The sequence below is a fragment of the Ambystoma mexicanum genome, chromosome 9 (assembly GCF_040938575.1).
Source record: "Ambystoma mexicanum isolate Mex_15411 chromosome 9, UKY_AmexF1_1, whole genome shotgun sequence".
NCBI lineage: Eukaryota > Metazoa > Chordata > Amphibia > Caudata > Ambystomatidae > Ambystoma > Ambystoma mexicanum.
In genome coordinates, this window is record NC_090931.1 from 1,073,820,187 (window position 1) to 1,073,843,871 (window position 23,685).

The 23,685-nt window shown below is 48.8% G+C and overlaps 1 protein-coding gene across 13 annotated transcripts in view; it reads right to left on the minus strand.

The window, feature by feature from the left end:
* Positions 1-23,685, minus strand: part of PKP4 (plakophilin 4) — a 1,672,883-nt gene that overhangs the window by 966,065 nt on the left and 683,133 nt on the right. For 10 of the 13 annotated variants that reach the window (XM_069616385.1, XM_069616392.1, XM_069616389.1 and 7 more), the window contains 2 exons: positions 20,053-20,184; positions 19,767-19,954 (listed from right to left, as the gene is read on the minus strand). In XM_069616385.1, coding sequence (XP_069472486.1) covers positions 19,767-19,954; positions 20,053-20,184 — 320 coding nt within the window. The remainder of the gene's footprint in view (positions 1-19,766; positions 19,955-20,052; positions 20,185-23,685) is intronic. The other 3 variants (XM_069616390.1, XM_069616383.1, XM_069616388.1) reach the window with 2 other exon arrangements.

Consider the following 23,685-nt stretch of genomic DNA (forward strand, 5'->3'; position numbering starts at 1 on the left):
CTTTCGGAAACGCTATGGGATGTTCCAGCGATAGATGGAGGAGGTCTGAGAACCACGGTTGCCTCGGCCAGTATGGTGTCACTAGAATCACCCGGCAATTGTATCTGCGTATCCACTGTACTGTTTTCCGTATGAGGGGAAACGGGGGGGAAAGCGTAGAGGAACATGTCCGTCCATGGGAAGGAGAACGCCTCCCCCACCGAACCCTCTTGGGGCCATCTGCTTGCAAATTGCTCGCATTTCTTGTTGTCTTTGGTCGCGAAGGCGTCCAGAGGGGGGTGACCCCCATTTCTCGAACACTTTCCTCAAGTGACCCGTGTCCACTTCCCACTCGTGTATCTGGGCCATGCATCTGCTGAGGGAGTCGGCTTGGCCGTTCCTCACTCCTGGAAGGTGATGAGCCACGAGGGAAATTTCGTACTTCGATGCCCAATGCCATGTTTTTTCTGGGCTTCTATGGAAAGAGTCCTTGATCGTGTCCCTCCTTGTTTCCTCAGATAAAACATGGCTGTTGTATTGTCGGTCAGTATTCGCACTTGCGAACTCTTGATGTGTGGTAGGAACGCCTTCAAAGCCCATCGTACCGCTCTGAGTTCCAGTACGTTTATGTGTAGGAGTGACTCCGTTGGAGACCAGCGACCTTGCGTTTGGAGAGCACCCATGTGTGCTCCCCATCCGGTTAGGGACGCATCCGTAACTATGGTGCTCTGAAACTCCGGCTCCTGTAGGGGCACGCTGTTGTTCAGATTGTGGGAACTCTGTCACCACTGAAGGGTCCGACGTAGCTTGTCGTCGATGGTTATCCTGTCCGACCACGATCCCCGAGCCTGTGTCCATCGGTCCGCGAGGAATTCTTGGACTGGCCTCATGAATAGTCGACAGTTTCTCACCAGATGGATGCAGGATGCCATGGCCCCTAGGACCGAAACATACTTTCTCACTGAGATCCTGGTGTTTCGCCGTAGCCGGGCCGCTTGTTGGAGTCTTGAGGCCCTGTTGAGAGAAGGTTTCACCAGCCCTAACTGAGTCTTGAACTGTGCCCCCAAGAATACCAGCTTTCTCGATGGCCGCAGAGAGGATTTCTCGAAGTTTATGGCGAATCCTAGCCGTTGTAGAAGCTGTATGGTGGCTTGTAGACTTGTGTTGGTCGACGCTGGGGAGGATCCCCTTACCAGCCAGTCGTCGAGGTATGGGTATACATGGTGGCTTTGCTTCCTTAGCCAGGCAGCCACTGGAGCCAGGCATTTTGTGAACGTTCTGGGGGAGGTCTTGAGCCCGAAATGAAGAACCGTGAATTGGTAGTGAGTTCGCCCTATTACAAAACGTAGGCATTTCCTGTGTTTCCGACACATTGGAATATGGAAATACGCGTCCTGTAAATCCAGGGACGCCAGGAAATCTCCCTTTTGAACTGCGCAGATCACTTCCTGCAGAGTGAGCATCTTGAATTTCAGGCTCTTTAAGGACTTGTTGAGATCGCGAAAGTCTAGAATGGGACGCCATTTGCCGTTCGGCTTTTTTACGACGAAGTATCTTGAGTAGACTCCTTGACCTCTCTGTGATGTTGGAACTAATTCTATCACGCCCTTCGCTAACATGTGTAACCTCTTGTTGCAGTACGTTCATATGGGACTGAGCGGCGAACGCAGGTGGAATTTGCGGAGGGTTGTGTTTGAATTGCAGAGAGTGTCCGTTTCTTATAGTGTCTAACACCCATTGGTCCGTCGTTATCCTTTCCCATTCGTCGACATATGCTGAAACTCTTCCCCCCCAGAACGGTTTGTGGTATGTAACTGCTGATCTTTATTTTGCTCGTCTCTCGACGACGATGGGTATGATGGTCGTTTTCTGGAAGACTGGAAGTTTCGTCGACGGTTAGCCGATTGTGAGGCACGTCGGTATCCCTGGGAGGGGTAAACCGATCTGGCAAAGGATCTGTCTCCAGAAGAGAATCTTGAATTACCTGAAGCCCCTCTAAAGGGACGAAAAGACTTGTAACTTCTGCCACTCTGGAGGGCACCCAATGAACGTGCCGTGTCCGAATCTTCTTCCATTCCTTTTAGGGCCTCGTCCACCTTCTCACCGAAAAGAAGGTCTCCCTCGAAGGGCATATCTAGGACCTTGTATTGCACTTCTGGCCTGAAGTAGGTACACTTAAGCCATGACTGTCGACGCAATACCACCCCATTGTTGACTTGCTTGAAGCCTGACTCAGCGAGATCCACCTCAATGTTTATTGCGTGATTTGAGGCTTCCTCACCCTCTCGGACCAGTAGCATCGCCGCCTTCCTATGTTCTTCTGGAAGATGATCAAGCAGCGGAGCTAGTCTGTGCCACATCTCCCCATCGTATCTGGCCACAATTGCCAGAGAGTTTGCGGCCTTTACTGTGGTCGCTCCCACGGAGAGCACTTTCTTGCCAAAGGCATCTTGGCGTCTCGCTTCGTTCTCAGGAGTCGTCGTGCACTTGTGCTGTGCCTTTGCCTTCCTCGCTGCTGCCGCCGACACCACCGAGTCTGGTGTTGGTTGGGAGGATAAACACTTGGGGGTAGACTCTGGAGCCTTAAACTTTTTTTCTAGGCGTCCTTTTACTGCTGGTTCTGAGAATGGGTGTCTCATTGTCTGCAACCCCTCTTTCCATACATGGTCCAATATTGGTATCGAGAACACCGACCTCCTTCTCTTGCCCATGTGGTCGAACAAAAACAGTCCTTTTTCTGTTCTTCCTGGGACAGACCAAATTCTTTGCATGCCTTCTCCATCATAGAATGGAATGACGCAATGTCGTCCGGAGGGGAAGGGTGAGCTGGGCTTCTGGGGTTTTCCAACTCCGCCTCTGACTCCCAGGTAGGATCCCTGGAGTGGGATAATGAGATATCCAACATGGCTCCCCTGTCAGACTCCGAATCTGGCAGCTCACCTTCCTCCTGTGCCAGTGTTGAGATTGGCGTGCGTGGGTTGACGGGACGGGCCCGGCTCGTCGACGGGGGACTGGCAGGCTTGCCTGGGGTAGTCGCTGGTCCAACGACCGCAACAAGGACTGAAGCGTGGACAGAATATCCAACGACAAAACCGATTGAGGATTGAGGAGAGGGGCAGATACCGGTGTGACGGATGCCCTCGTCAACGACTTGTCAGCCGCTCGTAGCCCTATGTCTAACTCTCTCGTTCTCGTCCTCTGAGGACAGCAACATAGCTTGTTCTTGTAGCAAAGGCTCCGGGGGGGTCGGGTCAAAGACTTCAGGCCTCCAGGCCTCCTGTAGGACCCCCGTCGACGCCATTGTCGACGGGACGGTGGATGCCCCCTGTGTAAGTGGCAGGGAGGCGGCCGATGACTGGACCGCCGTCGACGAAGACTTCGCAGGTGGTTTTGGCGGTCCCGCCTTCTCCACACTTTGCCCGCTTTTACTCGACTCGTGGTCGATCTGTGATGATCGCCCGAGGAGGATTTCCTTTCCTTCTCATGCTTTTTTGATGAGGATGATTTCTTTGCCGAGGAGTCTCTAGTGGAGTGACTTCCAGACGACTCTTTTTCCGACGGTCTAGATTTCTTTGCCGGTGGTTCCGACGAGGCCGCGCGGCGTGATGTTTTCGCCGACTGTGTGGAGCCCACCTCCGAGGGGGGGTATGCCCCCGCTCCATCATTCAGCCATGCCACCAGGCGTCGGTTCCGGTCTTTGAGGGTTTTTTGAGAAAAACCCTTGCATATGTCGCAGGTATCCGCCGAATGGTGAGGGTGGAGGCAATATATACAGTCCATATGTCCGTCCCCCTCGTAAACCTTTTTTAAGCCGCATGTCGCACATGGACGGAACAGCGCTTTTCCTGACAGAGGACATTATTACTCGAAATCCAATGACGCAACCTAGTACAAAACAGTAGGACAACACGAGGAGATCCCACTACTTTGGAGACGGTTGAAATCTGAAGGGGAGCCGCGGGGCGGGCCTCTTATACTGGGACGGCCTACGGAGCATGCGTAGGCGGGTCCTAAAAGGACGTAGATAGGACACAAAAGTGTCGGAAGTTTTCCTATTGGAAAAGGGAATAGTTTCTTACCTGTAACTCCATTTCTCCAGCATTGGTATCTTTCATGGATTCACATGCTTAGAATATTCCCCGTCGTCAGGCTGGGAATCCCCGGTACATTATATAGACCCTTTCCCGTAGGAAAACTTTTTCGACGCTTATGCGTCCTATCCACCTCGTTTTGTATCATGCGTGCCCGCACCGTCAGGACGTCATGATATAAATACAGGACCCGCCCCCGCGCTCCCTCAGATTTCGGCCCCCAAAGTAGTGGGGGAACCGGTTTGCATGTTCAGGGGAGGCAGGTGGGCGCATGTGAATCCATGAAAGATACCAATGCTGGAGAAATGGAGTTACAGGTAAGAAACTATTCCCTTCTCCAGCATTGGATCTTTCATGGATTCACATGCTTAGAATAGATTACATAGCAGTACACCCCCAAGAGAGGAGGCGTGCATGCAAACCCATATACTTTCTTCGCAAAGCCCGTTCCCTATGATCATGTATACATTAGTAATCGTTAACATAGGAAAACGAACCACATACAGTCATAAATTCCACAGGATGCAACCCCTCAGTCGGGGCTTACCTTATTGGAATAGGTGTCGGAGCACCGCCTGTCCCATCCGGGTATCTTCGGCATGTTGCTGCGACAGGCAGTAATGGCGGGTAAAGGTGTGTGTAGCCGCCCAGGTAGCCGCCATGCAGATGTCCCCCAGAGGGACTCCGGCCCACAGTGCCGTCGACGATGCCGCTGCTCTAGTTGAATGAGCCCTTGGCCGTCGTAGAAGAGGCTTCCCTGCCCTGGAATGGCAGTACGAAATGGTAGATGACACCCATCTTGACAGTCCTTGCTTTGAAATGGCTTTTCCTCTAGCACCCAAACCATAGGCCACGAACAGTTGTCTCGTTTCTCTGAATGGTTGCGTACGATGAAGATAAAACTTGAGAGCCCTTTTTACATCCAATGTGTGTAACGTGCGCTCCGCTCCAGAGCATGGCTCCGGAAAAAACGTAGGCAACACAATAGAGGAGTGTTTATGGAACACCGAAGGAGCTTTCGGTATGAACTGTGGGTTAGTGGCAAGGGCTACCTTGTTCTTGAAAAATCGTAAGTATGGTGGGTCTACCATTAGAGCCTGAACTTCTGAAATACGTCGGGCTGAAGTGATGGCCACCAGGAAGGCCAATTTCCACGACAAAAACTTTAGAGACGATGATGACATTGGCTCAAAAGGAGGCTTCATAAGAGACGTTAAGACCAGATTAAGGCTCCACTCCGGCGGAAATTTCTTCTCTGGAGGGAAACTCCGAAAGAGGCCTTTAAGGAAGTGCTTAATCAGGCGGTCGCTGAACAATGGTGCCGAATGCCGTCGACGAGTAAACCTGGAAATGGCGGCCAGGTGTACTTTTATTGACGATACCGATAGGCCCTTTTGAGCTAAGAACAGCAAGTATGGAAGGAGCTGTTCCGGCTTAATCGATTGCGGGGCCAAACCTGGTTGATCTTCACACCACTGACAGAAACTTCTCCATTTGTACGTGTATGAGGCGTTTGTGGAAGGCGCTCTTGGCGCTTGCAGGATACGCCGACAGTCCTCCGGCATCGTTAGCCGACCAAATTCGGCGAAGTCAGGAGCCAGGCCGTCAACTTGAGGCTGTCCGGGTCGTGATGCCAAACAGCACCTTCCTGTCGAGACAGAAGGTCGGGGGTCTTTTGGAATCTCATCGGTTCCGCCACCGCTAAGTGTAGCCGGTCTGAAAACCACACCTGTCTGGCCCAGTACGGGGCCACCAGAATTACCCGACATGGGTACCTGAGGATCCATTGCAACGTCCTCCGGACCAGTGGAAATGGAGGGAATGCATACAGGAATTTGTTCGACCATGGGAAGGAGAACGCATCCCCCAGTGAGCCCTGCTGAGGCCATCTGCTTGCGTATTGATGACATTTCCTGTTCTTCGTCGCGAACAAATCTATGGAAGGATGTCCCCATTTCTTGAATACTTGCTGTAGTTGTTGGTCGTTCAGCACCCATTCATGAACTACGTTCATTTCTCTGCTGAGGGCATCGGCTTCCACATTTCTCACGCCTGGCAGGTGGAACGCCAAGATTTGCATGTTGTGTTGTAGGGCCCAATGCCAGATTTTCTGTGCCTCCGTCGATAGGGACCTGGAACGTGTCCCTCCTTGTTTCCTCAAGTAGAACATCGTAGTGGTGTTGTCCGTCATGACACGCACCAACGAGTCCCTCAGTTGAGGAAGAAAAGATTTCAGAGCCCATCGCACTGCTCTCAGTTCTAGCAGGTTGATATGCAGGGAGGACTCCTGCAACGACCACTGGCCTTGTACCTGTAACGTATCCAGATGAGCTCCCCATCCGCTCAGCGATGCATCCGTCACCACCGTCTTTTGGAACTCTGGTTCCAGTAGAGGCATTCCTTTCGTTAGATGAGTAGACACTTTCCACCAGCAGAGTGCTTGTACTAGTTGTTCGTCGACGACCAGTCTGTCGGACCAGCGACCTCGGCTCTGCGCCCAACGGTCCGCTAGAAATTCCTGGCAAGGCCTCATAAACAGACGGCAGTTGTTTATCAACGGAATGCAGGACGACATGGTCCCTAGCAGGGACATGTATTTGCGCACCGACACCCTGGTACCGCATCTCCATTCCGACGCCTTGCTTTTCAGTTTCTGAATTCTTTCGCTGGATGGCCTCACCAGGCTTGTGTGTGTATGAAACTCCGCTCCTAGAAAGACCAAGGTCCTCAAAGGCTCTACGGAGGACTTGTTGAAGTTTATTGCGAAGCCCAGTTTCTGTAAGAGGGACATTGTGGCCCTTAGACTGTTTCGTGTTTGTTCCCTGGACGAACCTCTGACCAGCCAGTCGTCCAGATATGGATAGACATGGTGACCATCCTTCCTTAAATGGGCCGCTATAGGGGCCAAGCACTTGGTGAACGTCCTGGGGGAGGACTTGAGCCCGAACGGGAGGACCTTGAACTGAAAATGCTTTCTCCCGACGACGAACCTTAAATATCTCCTGTGTCGTGGGCATATTGGGATGTGAAAATAGGCGTCTTGAAGGTCTAGAGACGACAGATAATCCATGGGTTGCACCGACCTGATAACCTCCTGGAGCTTTAGCATTTTGAATTTTGGGCTCTAGCCATTTGTTGAGTACCCTCAGGTCGAGAATGGGCCTCCATTTTCCGTTTGGCTTCTTGACAACAAAGAACCGGGAATAAACTCTGTGTCCTTCCTGTGCCACAGGAACTCTCTCTACTGCTCCTTTTCGCAACATAAGCGCCGCCTCTTGTCGTAGGATTCGGAGGTGGGGCTGGGTCGAAAATACAGGCGGAAGACGTGGAGGCTTGTCTTTGAATTGTAGCGCATGACCCATGCGAATCGTGTCTAGAACCCATCGATCTGTGGTGATGCATTTCCATTGGTCGAAGTGATGAGACTCGTCCCCCCCAGGACGTTCCGAAGGCCGTCATTGGTTGCCGGTTTGCTTGTTCTTCGTCGACGATGGACCCGAGCCTCGCCGCCTGGAAGCTTGATAGTCTCTGCTTCTACGTGCCGACTGGGACGCTCGTCTGAACCCTTGTGAAGAGTACGAGGGCCTGTTAAATCCACGGTCCCTCGAGGCTCCAAAGCGGGAGTTTCCAGAAGCACCCCTAAAGGGGCAAAAAGAGCGAAAGTTTCTACCCGTTTGGAGGGCGCCGAGGGACCTAGCAGTACCCGTGTCTTCTTTCATCCCCTTCAACGCTTCATCAACCTTTTCGCCAAACAGGTGTTCCCCTTCACATGGCATGTCAAGGACTTTGTACTGGACTTCAGGACGGAAAGTAGTACATTTGAGCCACGCTTGTCGACGAAGTACTAATCCATGGTTGATTTGTTTGGAGCCAGACTCTGCTAGGTCAACTGCAATATTAATTGCATGGTTCGAGGCCTCTTCGCCATCCCGCACCAGTAGCATGGCTGCTTTCCGGTGTTCGTCTGGCAGATGTTCTAGGATAGGGGCTAGTTTGTGCCACATTTCTCTATCATATCGTGACACGATCGCTAAGGAATTGGCTGCTCTTACCGTCGTCGCACCGACCGAGAGCACCTTTTTTCCAAATGCGTCTTGCCTCCTAGCCTCGCTTTCTGGTGGAGTTGAACATTTTTGCTGTACCCTGGCCTTCCTAGCCGCTGCCGCCGACACCACCGAGTCACAGAGGTTGTGATGTTAGACATTTTGGAGTGGACTCCGGAGCTTTAAACTTTTTCTCAATCCGTCCCTTTATAGCTGGCTCCGAGAACGGATGGCGCATCGTCTTGAGACCTTCTTGCCACACGTGGTCCAAAATTGGGATGGCAAATACCGATTTCCTCCTTTGACCCATATGCTCAAAAAGGAAACAGTCTTTCTTCTGCTCCTCAGGAATCAAGCCGAACTCGGAACAAGCTTTTCCCATCATTGCATGGAAGGCTCCCACATCATCCGGAGGAGATGGCTGTGTCTGGCTCCTCGTAGACTCTACCTCTACATCCGAATTCCATGTTGGGTCCCTCGACGGTGAAAGGGAGATGTCTGACCCTGAGTCACCCAGTATAGAATCGGACTCCGATAACTCACCCTCCTCCTGCGCTCGAGGACGATCTTTTACCGCCTGGGGAGCCGATGTGTTTTTAGTCGTCGAGCGAGCCGCACAAGTTTGCTCGTCGACGGAAGGTACAGAAAAAAGTGACGATGAAGTCCCAGGTTGAGGGATCTGCGTATCCAGTCGCTGCAGGAGCTTCTGAAGAGTATTAAGCACATCCAGAGACAAAACTGTCTGGGGGGTCAGTAATGTTGATGATATAGGCACCATACCCCCACTCGCACTCATCGTCGTCGACGTGGAAGGCCGTAAGCCTAAATCCGATGGCTGCAGAACCGTGCCACCTTCTCCTTCCGCCGAGCAGGCCGTGTCTGGCTGCAGTAAGACTTCAGGGGGGGATCGGGTCATAGACCTCTGGCAGCCAAGCCATAGACTGAGTCTCCGTCGACGAAGGAATCCCAACCGCTGCTGCCTGAACAGTAATAGGCATCGTCAATGACACCGAGGTCGACGAGCAAGTAGTCGTCGTCGAGCCCTTAGACTTCGTCGCCGATTTCGATGCCGACTTCCCGGCTGAAGCATCTCGACTCATGGAAGACCTGGGACGGTCCCCTGAGGAGGATTTTGACAGCGCTTGCCTCTCCGTCTTAGATGAGGAGGAGGAGGGCTTTTATGTGATGAGGAAGACCCAGCATGCTTCCCCTTATGCTTGTCCTCAGCGCGGTTTTCTGCTGGCCGTACCTTTTTTGATGGAGGTTCCGACTTGCTCCTGGAGGCCGTGGAGCCAACTTCCGAAGCCTGGTAGGCACCCGCTCCGTCATTAAGCCAGTCGACCAGCCTTCTTTTACGGTCCTTAAGGGTTTTTTGGGAGAAACCCTGGCATATCTCACATGTATCCGCCGTGTGGTGCGGGTGTAGACAGTAGATACAATCCATGTGGGCATCTCCTTCATAAACTTTTTTGAGGCCACATGTCGCACAAGGGCGAAATAACGCTTTTCCAGACATAATTCTCCAGAATTTGAACGTCGCCGAAGCGAAACAGAATAAACAACCTAGTTTCCACTAGCAGTAATCACGAGGATCCCACTACTTTGAAAGACGGTTGAAATCTGAGGGAGCGCGGGGGCGGGTCCTGTATTTATATCATGACGTCCTGACGGTGCGGGCACGCATGATACAAAACGAGGTGGATAGGACGCATAAGCGTCGAAAAAAGTTTTCCTACGGGAAAGGGTCTATATAATGTACCGGGGATTCCCAGCCTGACGACGGGGAATATTCTAAGCATGTGAATCCATGAAAGATCCAATGCTGGAGAATGCTATATATGTGTACCGTGGGGTCCCAGTCTGACAGGGAATATTCTAAGCATGTGAATCCATGAAAGATCCAATGCTGGAGAAAAATGTATACCATGATGCTAGAGAGGAAAACAGGAATAATACAGAGCAAGCAGTGGTAGGGGTTCAACGCAGTATGACATTCTGGACAAGGCTACTCCTAACTATGATGGGGAGAACGCCATTGCTTAAAATTATAGTATTACCCAGGCTGCTACACAACTTTGCAAATGTCCCATACCTGATACCTAAACGCTTCAATAAAATCCACAATATCTGTAGAGTTTTCATCTGGCATAATACCAGAAACCGGGTAGCCCTATGGAAATTACATAACCCACGTGATCGGGCGGTTATTAAACTGCCCATTTTTGAGGTGTATTACCTAGCAGCCCAATTGCAATATGTAGCCAGATGGCTCTCCGAAGACACCACCTCAGAATCGAGACTATTAAGGGAGGAATGCAAACCATACTTCTTAAATGAATGGATGTGGGTAAGGGAACCCCCGAAAAGCAAGAGAGCGGCGCTACTGACCCTGGCCAGGAAGATCTGGCATAAGACCTGTAAATTGCTAGGAAGCCAGACGCCATGCTCCCCGCAAGTCCCTCAGGTGACATTAAAGGGAATAGATCAATTGAGACGCGCCATCAGGGAACATTGGGAGCCGGTGGGGGTGACGACAGCGGGGGATGTGTGGCAAGGAGAGGGCAGAATAGAGTGATAGCTTAAGTGAGAACATGGCCCTACATAGCAGGCAGTATATCGCGTATGTGAGGCTGATAATATTAAAAAAGATGTGGTCAGAAGAAGAATTAACCCAGCAACCAGACGATGACATATGAATTTTCCAAACTGTCAGACGGGGGTCATGAGGTCTCCAGAATATACGAAATACTGCTGTCTAAAGTGGGAAAGGAGGTGGTTCAGACGAGGCAGGACTGGGAGGAAAAAAGCGGGGAAGTAGTAAGTGATGGGCTATGGGTAAGGGCACAAGGGTACCACAAAAAAAGTGTTGCAGAATGCCCGTTTACAACAGATTCAGTTTTATATTATGCATAGAGCATATATGACTCCCAAGAGAATTGCCAGGTTCACAGGCGCGACTATACAGCGATGTCCGAAATGTGGGGTAGAAAATGCCAGGATGGTACACATGTTCTGAGATTGTCCAGAAATTGAGAGATATTAGGAGGAAATAGCAGACCGACTGGCCTCAAAGGGGATTGAACTGGTGGTAGACTCCCTGCGGGCATGCATGGTGGGGGGCTTCCCTAGACCGCGCAAACTCAAGCATGCGTGCAAATTGAAAGACCTGGCCTATATTTTAGCAAAAAGGATAGCCATGGGATGGAAGGCTCAGGCGAGACCCAGTGTGAATACTTGGTGGAGGGACCTTTTGCAGTGGGCTGAGGCAACATCTAATCGCATCTCTGTAAGGCCTGGGACCCGAAGATCTAGAAACGGATAGCTCCCTGGATTATGGAGAAGAGATAGTTGTGGACTAGCAGACCGTGTTGGCCTTCTTGGAGAGAATGTAAAGGGGAGGGGAAGAAAAAGCGGGGGTTGGGGTTTGAGCAGTTTATGCACCATGTTAAGGTGCACTGTGTTTGAAATGAAACCAATAAAATGTTTACAAAAACAAAAAAAAGAATCGCACCAACAGCGCTGTGTCCCAACATTACACATTAAGCAGAATACATCACCTCGCCCAGCCGGGGGAGACAACAATGTTAAAGTGCCATTTTTGCCAGTGTGAAATGAAATTCTCCAATGCACTGCTCATGATTTTTATTTTGTATTCATTTATGACACGCTCCAGGTAGGGTGGGCTGCATTTAAGCGCAGATATTAATTTATAGAGTTAGGGTAGGTCACTGGAACAGATGGGTTTTGAGAGCTTACGTACAGAATTAGTTTCTTATTTCAAGGGGCAGTGCATTCCAAAGAAGTGGGTCATACCGATCTATCTCCCTAAGAACACACCGAGATTGTGGGACCGCGAGTCATTTCTCGTCCTCAGATCTAAGTGAACTGGTGAGGCAGGAGTAAGAGATCTTATCAACCAAATAGGAAGGTGCCAATCCATTTAGATATTTATAGACCAAGCATAGAAAATTGATCCTTTGATCCACTGTAAGGAGCAATAAAAGTTCGGGAAAGGAGCACATGTGGATGTTCCGAGAACCAGCCTAACTGCTACATTTTGTGCACCCTGTAGTCGCTGCAGCTGGTACTTGGATACCCGCCAGACTAGTATTGGCATAATCCACTTTCAATTTACCAACAATCCTACCACTACTGGGATATCAAGTTAATCATGCCCTCACAAACAATTGTGAGCAAGATATGAAGAAACGTTTTAAAGCACCTGTATTTCATGAACCTACTTTGCTAACCTTAAACTTAACACGGCATGGCACCCGCTATACTGCAGCACTACTGTGGCTAAGCATATCCGCAATTCTACTACAGATGGCATGTAATGGCCAGTGGTGTGTGCAAAGTACATGGATGCATGATTATTTAACAAAGGCGCAGGTGTTGGAGTGGCCTGAGGTTGCAAAAACTACATAGGTGTGAAAGACACCGTATGCACCAAGCAAAAAGATTGAAAACGTTGTGAAGTTATGGGAGCCATGAATCTGGGAAGTTAATTGACTATTAGGGCTGCATCGGGACAGGACGACTAAGGTATGTCAGAGGTGTGTGGAGATCATGTGATCACACAACTTCACAACCGCAAGGTTTCTAATTTTCAATAATATTTCGGTTAGTGTAGGTGCCTTGCTGGGCGCAACATTGATGGATCTATGATGCTAGAACTTGGTACCAACTCCAATAGCCCCTCTGATGACTGTGCAACAGCACAAACTCTAAAAACTGTAAGAAGGACTACCTTACTTAACTAACTCCGGTTCACCAGCATTGGTATCTTTCATAGATTCACATCCTATGAATACTGCCCGTCAGGCTGGGAATCCTCGGAAACCGCAGTTTAACCTTAAACTGAAAACGTTGTTACTATTGTGCTCCATTACAGTCATTTTGGGTCATATGGCCCACAGCCAATAGGAACACCCCCCCCTTAACTCATCCTCTGTCAGCCATCTTCAGATTTGGCAGCGCACGTGAGTAGCTGTAAGAGCCAAAAGACGAGCCAAGCAGGGTAGGTGGGAAAGTCGCATGTGGATCTATGAAAGATACCAATGCTGGAGAACCGGAGTTACAGGCAAGTAACTTATTCCTTCTCCAGCATTGGATCTGTCATAGATCCACATGCTGCAAATAGATTACAAAGAAGTATTAGACCAATACACATGGTGAGGCAAGCTCCCAGCATAACTGACCACTGAAGACTTACTAACCTCACACAAAAAGGTTCCCCAGAATCGACTGGCCGAGTCTAGATTCTTCTGCAGAATCTGGTGAATGTATGCACCGATCTCCAGGTGGCTGCATGGCAGATGTCAGGCAGCGGGATTCCGGACAGGAAAGCAGTAGATGCAGCCACTGCTCTGGGAGAGTGTGCCTGGGGCCGGCTAGCCGGGAAAGGGCCGGCCGCTGTTGATGGCAGAATGAGATGCAGGCTGCAATATATATTGAAATGGAGGACTTTGAGGAGCCTGCCCGAGCACAGAATGTCCAAACGAAACAAACAGTTGATCCATTATACGTGATGACTTAGTGTGTGCCACCCAGTACTTGAGGACGGCAAATACATCCAGCGTGTGCAGTGTTTGCTCCACTGTAGACTTTGGTGTGCCAAAGAATACAGGCACAACCATCTGCTGATTTAGGTGGAAAGAGGATGGTACCTTGGACACAAAGGTTGGGTTAGTACATAGAATAGCCTTGTCTTTATGCAACATCAAATAGGGTGGTTTTGAGGAAAATGCCTGCATTTCACCCACTCGCCTGGCCGACGTTAACCACCAAGATGGTAAGATTTTTAATGGATGCCTGGTGCATGGGTTCGAAAGGCGGCCTCATAAGCATTGAGAGTAGAACATTGAGCTCCCATGCTGGCACTGGGTGACGGACTGGTGGAAAAGACTAACCACCAAGGCAAGAGCTCTCCACCAGCCGGTGGGACTACAGGGATGGCACCCCTGCAGAACGGTTGCACCTGGAGATCGCTGCCATATGCACCTTAATGGAAGAATGAGTCAAGCCAGACTGAGTAAGGGGCAACAGATTCTCCAGCCGAATGATCTGAGGTCGCAGTCGATGGTTCCTGCACCATATTTGAAACCGTTTCCACTTGCTCTTGTATCATTTCATGGTGGACAGAGCTCTTGCCCTGACCTGGACCTCCTGACAATCTTGTGCAAGGGACACAGCCCCGAACCCTAAGCACACAGGAGCCAGACAGTCAGAATGAGAGAGGCCGTGTCATGGTGCAGCATCAACCACTTACTTGTTCCTGGACAGGAGTGATTGGTGCAGGTGCAGCTTGATCAGTGCCGCTGACAAGAGGGCAAGGAGGTCGGAGTACCAAAATTGTCTTGGTCACGCAGGGGCCACTAAACCGATACAGTCTTAAGGACTCGAGGCATCAGAGGGATTGGGGTTAATGCATACAGAAACTTCCCCCACGGAAATGCAAAAGCACCCCCCCCCCCACCCCCAAGCTCTATGGATGGTGGGAGGGGTTGCTGGCAAAGGTCTTGCAGCGACTGTTGTCGTAGGTGGCAAAAAGGTCAATCTCCGGAGCGGCCCACGTCTGAAAAAGGTGAAGCTGGTTGTTGTGCAGTTCCCACTCGTGACAAGAGCGCAACTCCCTGCTGAGGGAGTCCGCCAGTGTGTTCTGAATCCCCAGTTGCTGGAGGGGAATGAGTAAAAAGTCATGCTGTAGCACTCAATACCACAGGGCTTGGGCCTTCCTGAAAGCTTGGGCCTTCCTGAAAGCATGGGTGCTCCATGCTTGCGGACATAAATCAATGTCATGTTGTCAGTGTAAATCTATCACCTCTCTCTCATCAGGAGGGAGGAAGAAAAACTTCAGGGCCAAAAACAATGCTGTAGCTCGAGCAGGTTGTGCTGGCTCTTTTCCTCCCCTGACCAAAGGCCTCTGTCCTGACAGTGGGCACCCCAACCTTCCAGTGAAACATCAGTCGTGACGGTGGCCTGATGGCTCAGCAACAAGAATGGGGCACCTTGCACCAGATGTTCCCTCACTGACCAGCAGTCTCTGGTTTCAGTGCTCTGAAAACCTGTGTCAGAGCAATGCAGTCATCCCAGAACCCCTAGACTTGGAGCCAGCGGGCATCCAGGAATTCCCGCACCAGCCTCATGTGTAACCGGCAGTTGGTGATCAACGGGATACATGACGACAACATCCCAAGCAGGGATTTGTAGTGGAGGACTGGCATTACCTGTGCACCGTTGAGAATGCGCACCTTCTCCAGAAAAGCCCCCAATCATTTCGTCCGAGGGCCTGGCGGTACAGGTTTGGGCATTGAGTCTTGATCAGAGCTAAAGTGCCTGTTGCCATGGAACCATGGTGGTGGCGGTGTTGGCTTCTGCCAGCAGATAGGAGGGTCCTCTCACCAACCAGTCTAGATACGGGTAGACGTGAATGCCCCTCAACTGCAGGTGTGCCACCACTGGCGCACAGCATTTGGTAAACACCTGTGGAGCAGACTGCAGGCCGAATGGAAGGGCCTTGAACGAAATGCACTCCTGCCACCAAGAAGCATAGGTAGCACCGGTGTGAGCGGCGAATAGTAATTTGAAGGTATGCGTCTTTGAGGTTGAGGGACGGCAAGCAATCCCCTTGTTGTAGCTGGGAAAACACCTGCTGCATTGTGCCCACAACGAAGGTTTGTGCCTTTAGGAACGTGTTGAGTACCCTTAGATCTAATATGGGCCATCAACCCCATGACTTGTTGTGCAGTGACCTTTTCCTTACCAGGCAGTAGTCCGAGTAGGCTTCCTGTGCCTAGTACGTCCTTCGGAACCTTCTCCACTGTGCTCTTTAGCTGCAGAGCTCGTACTTCCTGTAGCAAGAGGAGCTGCAACTTTTCTGGTTTGTGTGTGAGGACTGACCGGTGGATCCCCAAACTCCAGCGAGTGGCCCTGGTGGAGGAGGGATAGCACCCATTTGTCGGTTGTGATGTTTGTCTATTCGATTTACATTGACAGTCGTTCTCCCAACGGTGTGGTCCCCTGATGAGTACAGGGTCTTCTGAGAGGAGGAAGACTGGTATGTGGAGCGGTTATACCTCAAAGTCCCAACATAATGCCCTTTTCCCGAACGAAAGGGCCGGCGCCTTTGCTGTAGCATGCCCAAGGAGCGACAGTAAGGCCTCATTCACCTTCTACCCAGAAAAAGGGCAGATCTGTGAAAGGGCATATCAACGACCCTGGACTGGACATCAGGGTCGGAAACCTGTGGCCTTGAGCCAACCCTGCCTGAGTAGAACTGTTCCATTTCTAAGCTGGCGAAACACGGTATCGGCGATGTCCAGAGACGGTGATGGCATGGTCGGACGCCAATTCGCCTTCATGGGAGATGTCCATTGCCTCCTGTTTCTGGTCATCCGGCAGAAACCCTAGCAGGGGACCCATCTTGTACCACAGCTTGCGATCATAACATGCGAGTATGGCCATTGCAATTGCAGCCTTGATAGTCGTGGCTGTGGTGGTAATTATTTTCTTACAGAAGGCGTTGAGGCGTTTGCCTTCCTTGTCTGGAGGGACAGAGCAGGATGGCTGTGGGTTAGCCAATCTTTTTCTGGTAGCAGCAGAGACAATAAGTCTGGTGTGGGTTGGGTGTGGAGGCAGGCGGCAGTGTTTTCTGGGGCTCTGTACCTTTTGTGGCACTGGTCTCTTAGCCGGGGCAGTTGTGAGATATGCCAAGGTAACCAGGCCATCCTCCCAGACTTCTTCCAATAGTGGGATAGACATGACAGATTTCCTGCGCTGCTCCCTGCATTGGTACAGCACACTCCTTTTGCTGCTGCTCCGGCACAAGGCCGAACATCTTGGCTGCCCTGGACTACCTCATCAGGGGGCGAGTCCATGAGTGGAATGTCAACTGGTTCCCCATCACCTGCAATGACATCTTCAAATTCGTCAGTGTGGGACGAGTGTGTGAAAACCACATCCTCAAACTGGTCAGGATCCGTGCCTGTCCCAGTATCAGACAGCCTCTGTGGTACTGACAGGTGTTCACCGCTTGTGGAGGGAGCAAGGGATGTCATCCACCTCCCTGCAGGGCCCAGGCCCATCTGCACGAGGACACCCATGAGTCACCGGAACTGGGGCTGGTGCATGCAGCCGTTAGAAGGTTGCCACCAGAGTGGTTAATGTGGATAAAATGTCCAGTGACATTTCTGTGAGGAGGCGGTAATAGAGCCGGCTGCATTAAACGCTAGCTGTCCTGTGCCTGCGATGGATGTTGAGATGAATGCAGAGGAAGTAAAGGTGGTAGTGTGATCAGGCTTGCCTCACCCCGTGGGGAACTGGATTGCCTTCTGGGTGGCAATGTGCATGGTGGCGATGAAGATGGCGACATGATAGCCTCCTCTGGCTCGGAGACAATAGCACAGCCACACCAAGGTTAAGGTGTGAAACCCGTGGATGATCTGTTAATGCAGACACTGTGCTGGTACGAGTGTCAGCAACGTTAGTCACAATGGCAGTGGTAACCACTCTATGGGAAGAGGCACTTCCCGCCCCCACCACCCACCTCCATCAACAGTACCGTCGACAAGAGTTCCGTAGAAGTAGTCGACGAGATCCTCGATGATGTGGTAGTCATGGACAGGTTAGTTGACGTCGTAGTTCTAGTCGCGGCCGTCCATTGCTTCGACAGGGTGCTGCTGGATGGCGTTGACAGCTTTGGTGTAGACAACCTGGAAGGAAGGCTTGGTCGTTGACTATTACTTACCTCTGATCGATGACTGGCCAGCTTTCCACGCTGAAGGCGAAGAGTGGCCATCATATTTCGATGTGGACTTGGATTATGTTGCCTCCTTGGGGTGATGCAAAAGGCCTTGGCACTCTGTCCCGGTCGACACCTCCTGGGCACAGACCTTTGGTGAAGACTGGTCCTTGTGCGAGGATCTGGGCTCGTCACCGGAAGTTTCCTTGCGCCTCCTTTTGCTGGGGCCCTGGACCTAATGCAACCTAGACCTCTTACCAGAGGTGGTTCGCTGAGCCGTCCTGCCCTTCCGTAACGAGGCATGACTCCATACAAACGTGGAATCAGAGGCCCTGCCGGCATCCTCAAGCCACGAGACAATGACTATCACCCAGCATCTTGCTGGAGAACGACTGGCATATTTCACAGTCTTGGATAACATGGTGAGGATGAAGGCAGTAGAGGCAGTCATTGTTGTGGTTCTCCACTTAGACTTTTTTTAATCTGCAGCAGGCACGGGCCTTCAACAGGCTCTGCCTCATGGATGAGGCCGGCCCAACTGCGCAGACTAGCTTCGTTGAAGATTAACAGCGGCGGGAACGGACTAAGGGGCTAGCACGGTCGCCGCTAATGCTGGTCGACGAGTAGACATAAAAAAAAAAAATTCATAGAAATTATGTTAAATTCCAATTTTTTTTCATAGAAATGTGCGAGATTATTTTTTAGGACTCCTTACAGTAACATGCAGTCAAAAATCTGAACATGGCCGAAAGGAACACCTCCCTTAACTTCTCCCCCATCGGCTGTGGGCAATATGGCCCAAAATTACTGTAGTAGAGCACAAAAGTGACTGAAAGTTTACAGTGTAAGGTTAAACTGCTCTATGTTACTGATGATTCCCAGCCCAACAGGGAATATTCACAGCATGTGAATATATGGAAGATCCAATGCTGGAGAAAGTTATGCTTCTATTTTGTCATAATCCCTCTTGATAATCAATAATTGATTAGCGATTTGAATATATGACTACATGATCAAATCTAATTCATTGACATTTTCAAATTTGGAGTTGATCAATTGAACATTTTTTTCTCTGTTCAAATGTGACATACACTGACTGCATAGCTTATACTGGTTAAAAAGCAGAGATTTATTTAGGGGCCCTCGCGGTGGGTGATGGTATCCTCAAGCAAGATGTATGTAGACTTGAAAGATGTAATGTAAAAATATTTGAGATGCCATGTGCACAATAAACTGTTTTAAAGGTAGGTCAGTAAGTGAAACATTGTAATTTTCCTACAGTCTCATTAAAGAAAAATGTAGGCATGGGAGCAAGGCAGACCGAGACAAGAAAACAAGCACGCTACATACAATTATCTATGCAATAACTGCACGAGCTCATGAACTAAATTGAACCAGTTCACACACAAGGACAATTTGTAATTGTTGGTATTCAGGGTTCGAAATTGAGGGGAGCTGGGAGCTATTTAGCTCCCGATTCTAGCCAAGAACCACCTAGTTAGCTTGAAACAAACTGCTACCAGGAGCAACTTTTGGCTCCCCAGGCCATCTGATGACGAACAAACATCCATTTGAATTCTGTGCATTTGGGACAATCTATAAATAAACATTAAGCCAGATTAATAAAACCTTTAAAGAATAAGGGTCATAAATTAATGGACAAAATGCCAAGTTTGTGTCTTATGCGGAAGTTATAGCTGCAGAATGGTATGTACTAGCTCCTAGTCACTGGTTAATGCTGGATATCCAGGAATTGCTTTTTGCTCCTCCTTATCCAACTTTAATTTCGATCCCTATATTTGTATAGACTATTGGGTAGACTACATAATCTATGATGCCTCAAAAGTCTATGCCTTTTACAAACATGAGGCCAGACTGCGCATCAGCAATATCATGCAAGGGTTTATGTACCTGAACATAGGCCTGTCCTTCAGCCCTCGCGTTTCTCACCACATGGTTAGCTGCAGAAGCCAGGAAAGAATGCTGTTGTCTTTCAGCCTTGCCCAGGCTCTGGTTGTTGTGGAAACTGTTGGTTTCCTGGTATCCACTGTCGGAATAGGAATTCATTTGTGTTGAACTGCGGGAGTTACCCAACGACCCTGTAGGTAGAAAGGACATGTGCTGAAATTTCTTTAGCACGCCTGGAACCAACACATCTAGGGAATACATTATAGAATTTAAAATGCATAGGACAGACCCTCACTTTCATGCAGAGATGTTTGTTCTGGTGAGTATAAAGCAGCAGACTCTGGCTCAGACCTTATTAGGTACATATGAGGATAGGCTCCATCAGACAATCTGGGCTTAGTTCCAACAGTCGGTGGCACATCTAGAACAGAAATTAACTAGTGCATATATTTAAAGAAATATTGCATCAACACAATACATTTAAATATCACATAACGTCATCTTTCGAATCGTGAACGCCAATCTTCTCAAAGTAACCAGGTCACCCTGCGACAGTCCACTTTGCCAGGCAGGATTTTTATCACTGAACATTTCAAATTCAAATAACCGATTGCTGCACTGGTTTGGAAAACAGCCCACAAAGAAAACAAATGCACCATACATACATGCCTGTTGTGCGTTTTTAAGCTAGACCACAGAACACCTTCTCTTGCTACTAAAGTCTGATCTTAGCCCTGGTATGAGACATAGCTTGTATTGTATTTTGCATGGGAATGCACAGTTACCAGGAAAAGATTGTGTGCAAGCAATCAATGTGCTAATGCAACAAGAATAAAAATAAATACAAGAATCACAGACGGTTTACAAGAGAAAAGCTGCCATAAGAATCAGCCGAAAATCGAGATGCAGGTGCACACACAACCTCTTACTCCATGCTCCATTAATACAAATCCAGCACAATACACTGCATGAATTTATATACTTCCCCAATTTATTTTCAACATTGCTGCCAAACGTCTTCCTTTACTACGCCAACAAACTGTCCACTTCCATGTGGATTGTTGCACTCAGCTAGCGTCCCCCGGAGCTCCATACTCATGAATATGTCTGGCCTAGGTGCTTTAGATATTTCACAATCCTGAGTTCCAAAATCCATAGCCACATTAGGTGTGCTCAATATTTTACAGGTCGAGCAGTCCCACAATAATTGTCAGTGTGCTACAGAAACAGGGACATGACATTAAATGGATAACCACCTTATCCACTAAAGAAAGCTGCAAAGCACACAATGAAAGAAAGATATCTGCAATCTAAGCAGAAGAAAGAACTGTAGTGCATATAAGTGGGTTCTCCAAGGGCGCCAGTCTGGAAGCAATACAAAGCAAAACAATAATGGAACAGAGTGTAAAAAATACATTTAAATGGGAACAGTGGATAATAAGCGGCAAGAGGAGCCCAAGCAATAGATGATAGATGTAGAGCAACTAGAAATATTACACGTTTAAGGATATGGTGTTCTTCACAAAAACGGACTAAGAAACAAAAAACAGGCCCAGAAAAAAAGGCAGAACGAATAATGACAAATGCGCTTCAAAACCATCTTCTTCAAAAGGGGAAGTACTCAAACTGTGAATATTAAACAGCCACAACTTATTTTAGGTAATTTAGTAAAGTTGTCAAACAGACCTTAAACCAAGACAACAAGAGTCCACTGTACATAGTAGCTGGGGCACGCAAGAACAGTTCTTGAACAGTAGACACCAAACAAATACATCATTTATTGAGCCTTAAGTTGCATACATCGAGCTACCGCTTATGAAGCAGTGGCAACGTTTACCAAGTGCATGGTGATCATTTGGGAAGTACTTGCTATAAATGAGAGAAGGTGCCCCAGGAAAAGGAAGTTTTAGATCTAGTTTCCCCTTTTTACACTTATACAATTTTCAAATTGCACATTAGTAATCTGTCATTAGGTTTCACACTTAATACAGGTTTATTTTTTCTGGTTAATAGTTCATTTGAATAAGGATGGATTTGTATAAACCATATGACAATTGAAAAAATATGTCTCAAACTTTCCTGATCATCAATACATTTGTGAAGCTTAATACAAGATTATTACACTGTTCAAATTTCACAGGATTTATATGATAAAGCAGTATTCGTTCCATGTATGCTGGAGGGGCTACTATCTTTTTGAGATAGCTAACCGTTTATTAGTAGATGCGAAAAGTTAATCTTGATAGAAAGTTGACCTTGGAGGGTGCAGGCACGGTCTATATTTAGCAATTGGCCTAAGCCCAAGGCCACACAAGTACACATTTACTGCATAGTTAAGACCATGCTTTTGGTCGATTCGACATCAGTGGGGTACTCTGGGTAGTTCTCCCCCCCCATTGAGCCAGCAGACCAGCCTTCTGTTTCTATCCTTGAGTCTTGTAACTAAGACCTCTTCAGATTTGCAGTTTTCAACGGTGTGGTGGGGTACAAGCAGTATATGTAGTGGGAGTGCTTATATCCCTCATATGTTTTTCAGGCCACAAGAGCAGGATAGTGTGCAAGATTTAGGTAGGATGTGGGGGTTCTTTGCGTATGAGACACTGAACTACGCATTTGATAAATGGCACTTGGGTATATAGGACAGTAATCTACAAATGGGCATGGTCTTAAGCGGCAGAACATGGCCATGCAAGGTTAGACTTGACAATTGCTAATTGCACTTGAGCTGACAAAGCAGACATGGAAGGCTGACCCTGAAATTGGCTAATGGCCCTTGGGTAGTTAAAGCTGGAGAAGGCACTTGTGGAACATGAGCCTCACAGTGTTCATTCTTTGCTTGTAACAATATCCAACAAAAACAAGGAAACGCCTTAATTTGGCTTGGACACTGGCTTCCTGTATCACTATCCCAACTAAAACTCACTCTCTCCCCTCATGGTGGCAAAGGGGTCACGACATCCAGACCTTAACACTTCAATCAATTTCTCCAAGGCCATTTGCTGACACCTGTCTGACAGCCCCAGTCTGTGAAGCAATCACATATTGCTGGACTCATTCAAATCCAGCCCTACTAGCTCTTTAAAAGCCCCAGACCCACAGGCTTTCCAGGGACATACGAGTGCTCCATCTAATGTCAGACTCTGCCCTTATCTTATCGGGTGTACAAAAACAATCTCGATATGGTATTTGACACCAGCCTTCATGATTCAAAGGCCTAATATATGATTGACTGTTCCTCACCCACACCTTACTACCCTTATTGTGGCATAAGCCAGATACGTAGAAGAGCCTGACTGGCCTTCAAAATGCAATTGTCTAGCATGTGACTGATAGAAGGCAGCAGACTCTGCAAGATGGACGCACAAACGGCTATTCCACGAATCTGATGAACTTCCACAGCACTCAACATACAATGACTGACACTACCCATTCCATTAATGCCTTCGCGTAAAGCAGTCCAACAGTTTCTCTCTCTCTCCAGGGACCCCACAGTGTATCATTCAAAGCTTTTCAGAGTACAATGTGTGGGTTGATCTCTGAAGTGAATGCCTCTCTAGGAAGAAACTAAATATCGGCAATGGAGGCTGGACAGATGAGGAATTCCAGACGGGGTTGTTTAAACAGGCTTCATTCCATCTCTGCACGAAGAAGTGATGGGAAGATCACAAAAGCCTGAAAATAAATGCACTTTAACCTAATTAAGCTAACTTCAGTAACAACTTTCATCTATACCTCTGAAACGATGACTTGTGGGACTTGAGAATGTATAAACCTGGGCATGGGAAGATTCTGAAAATGAAGGTCTCAACAACGCGATAGGATATTAATCATCATAGGGGTCAATATGTGCCGAGATGGCAGTAGTAAAAGGGTGCTGTGATGGACCAGAAGGGCTCAGACTAAAGACATTCCAAAGGTTTTA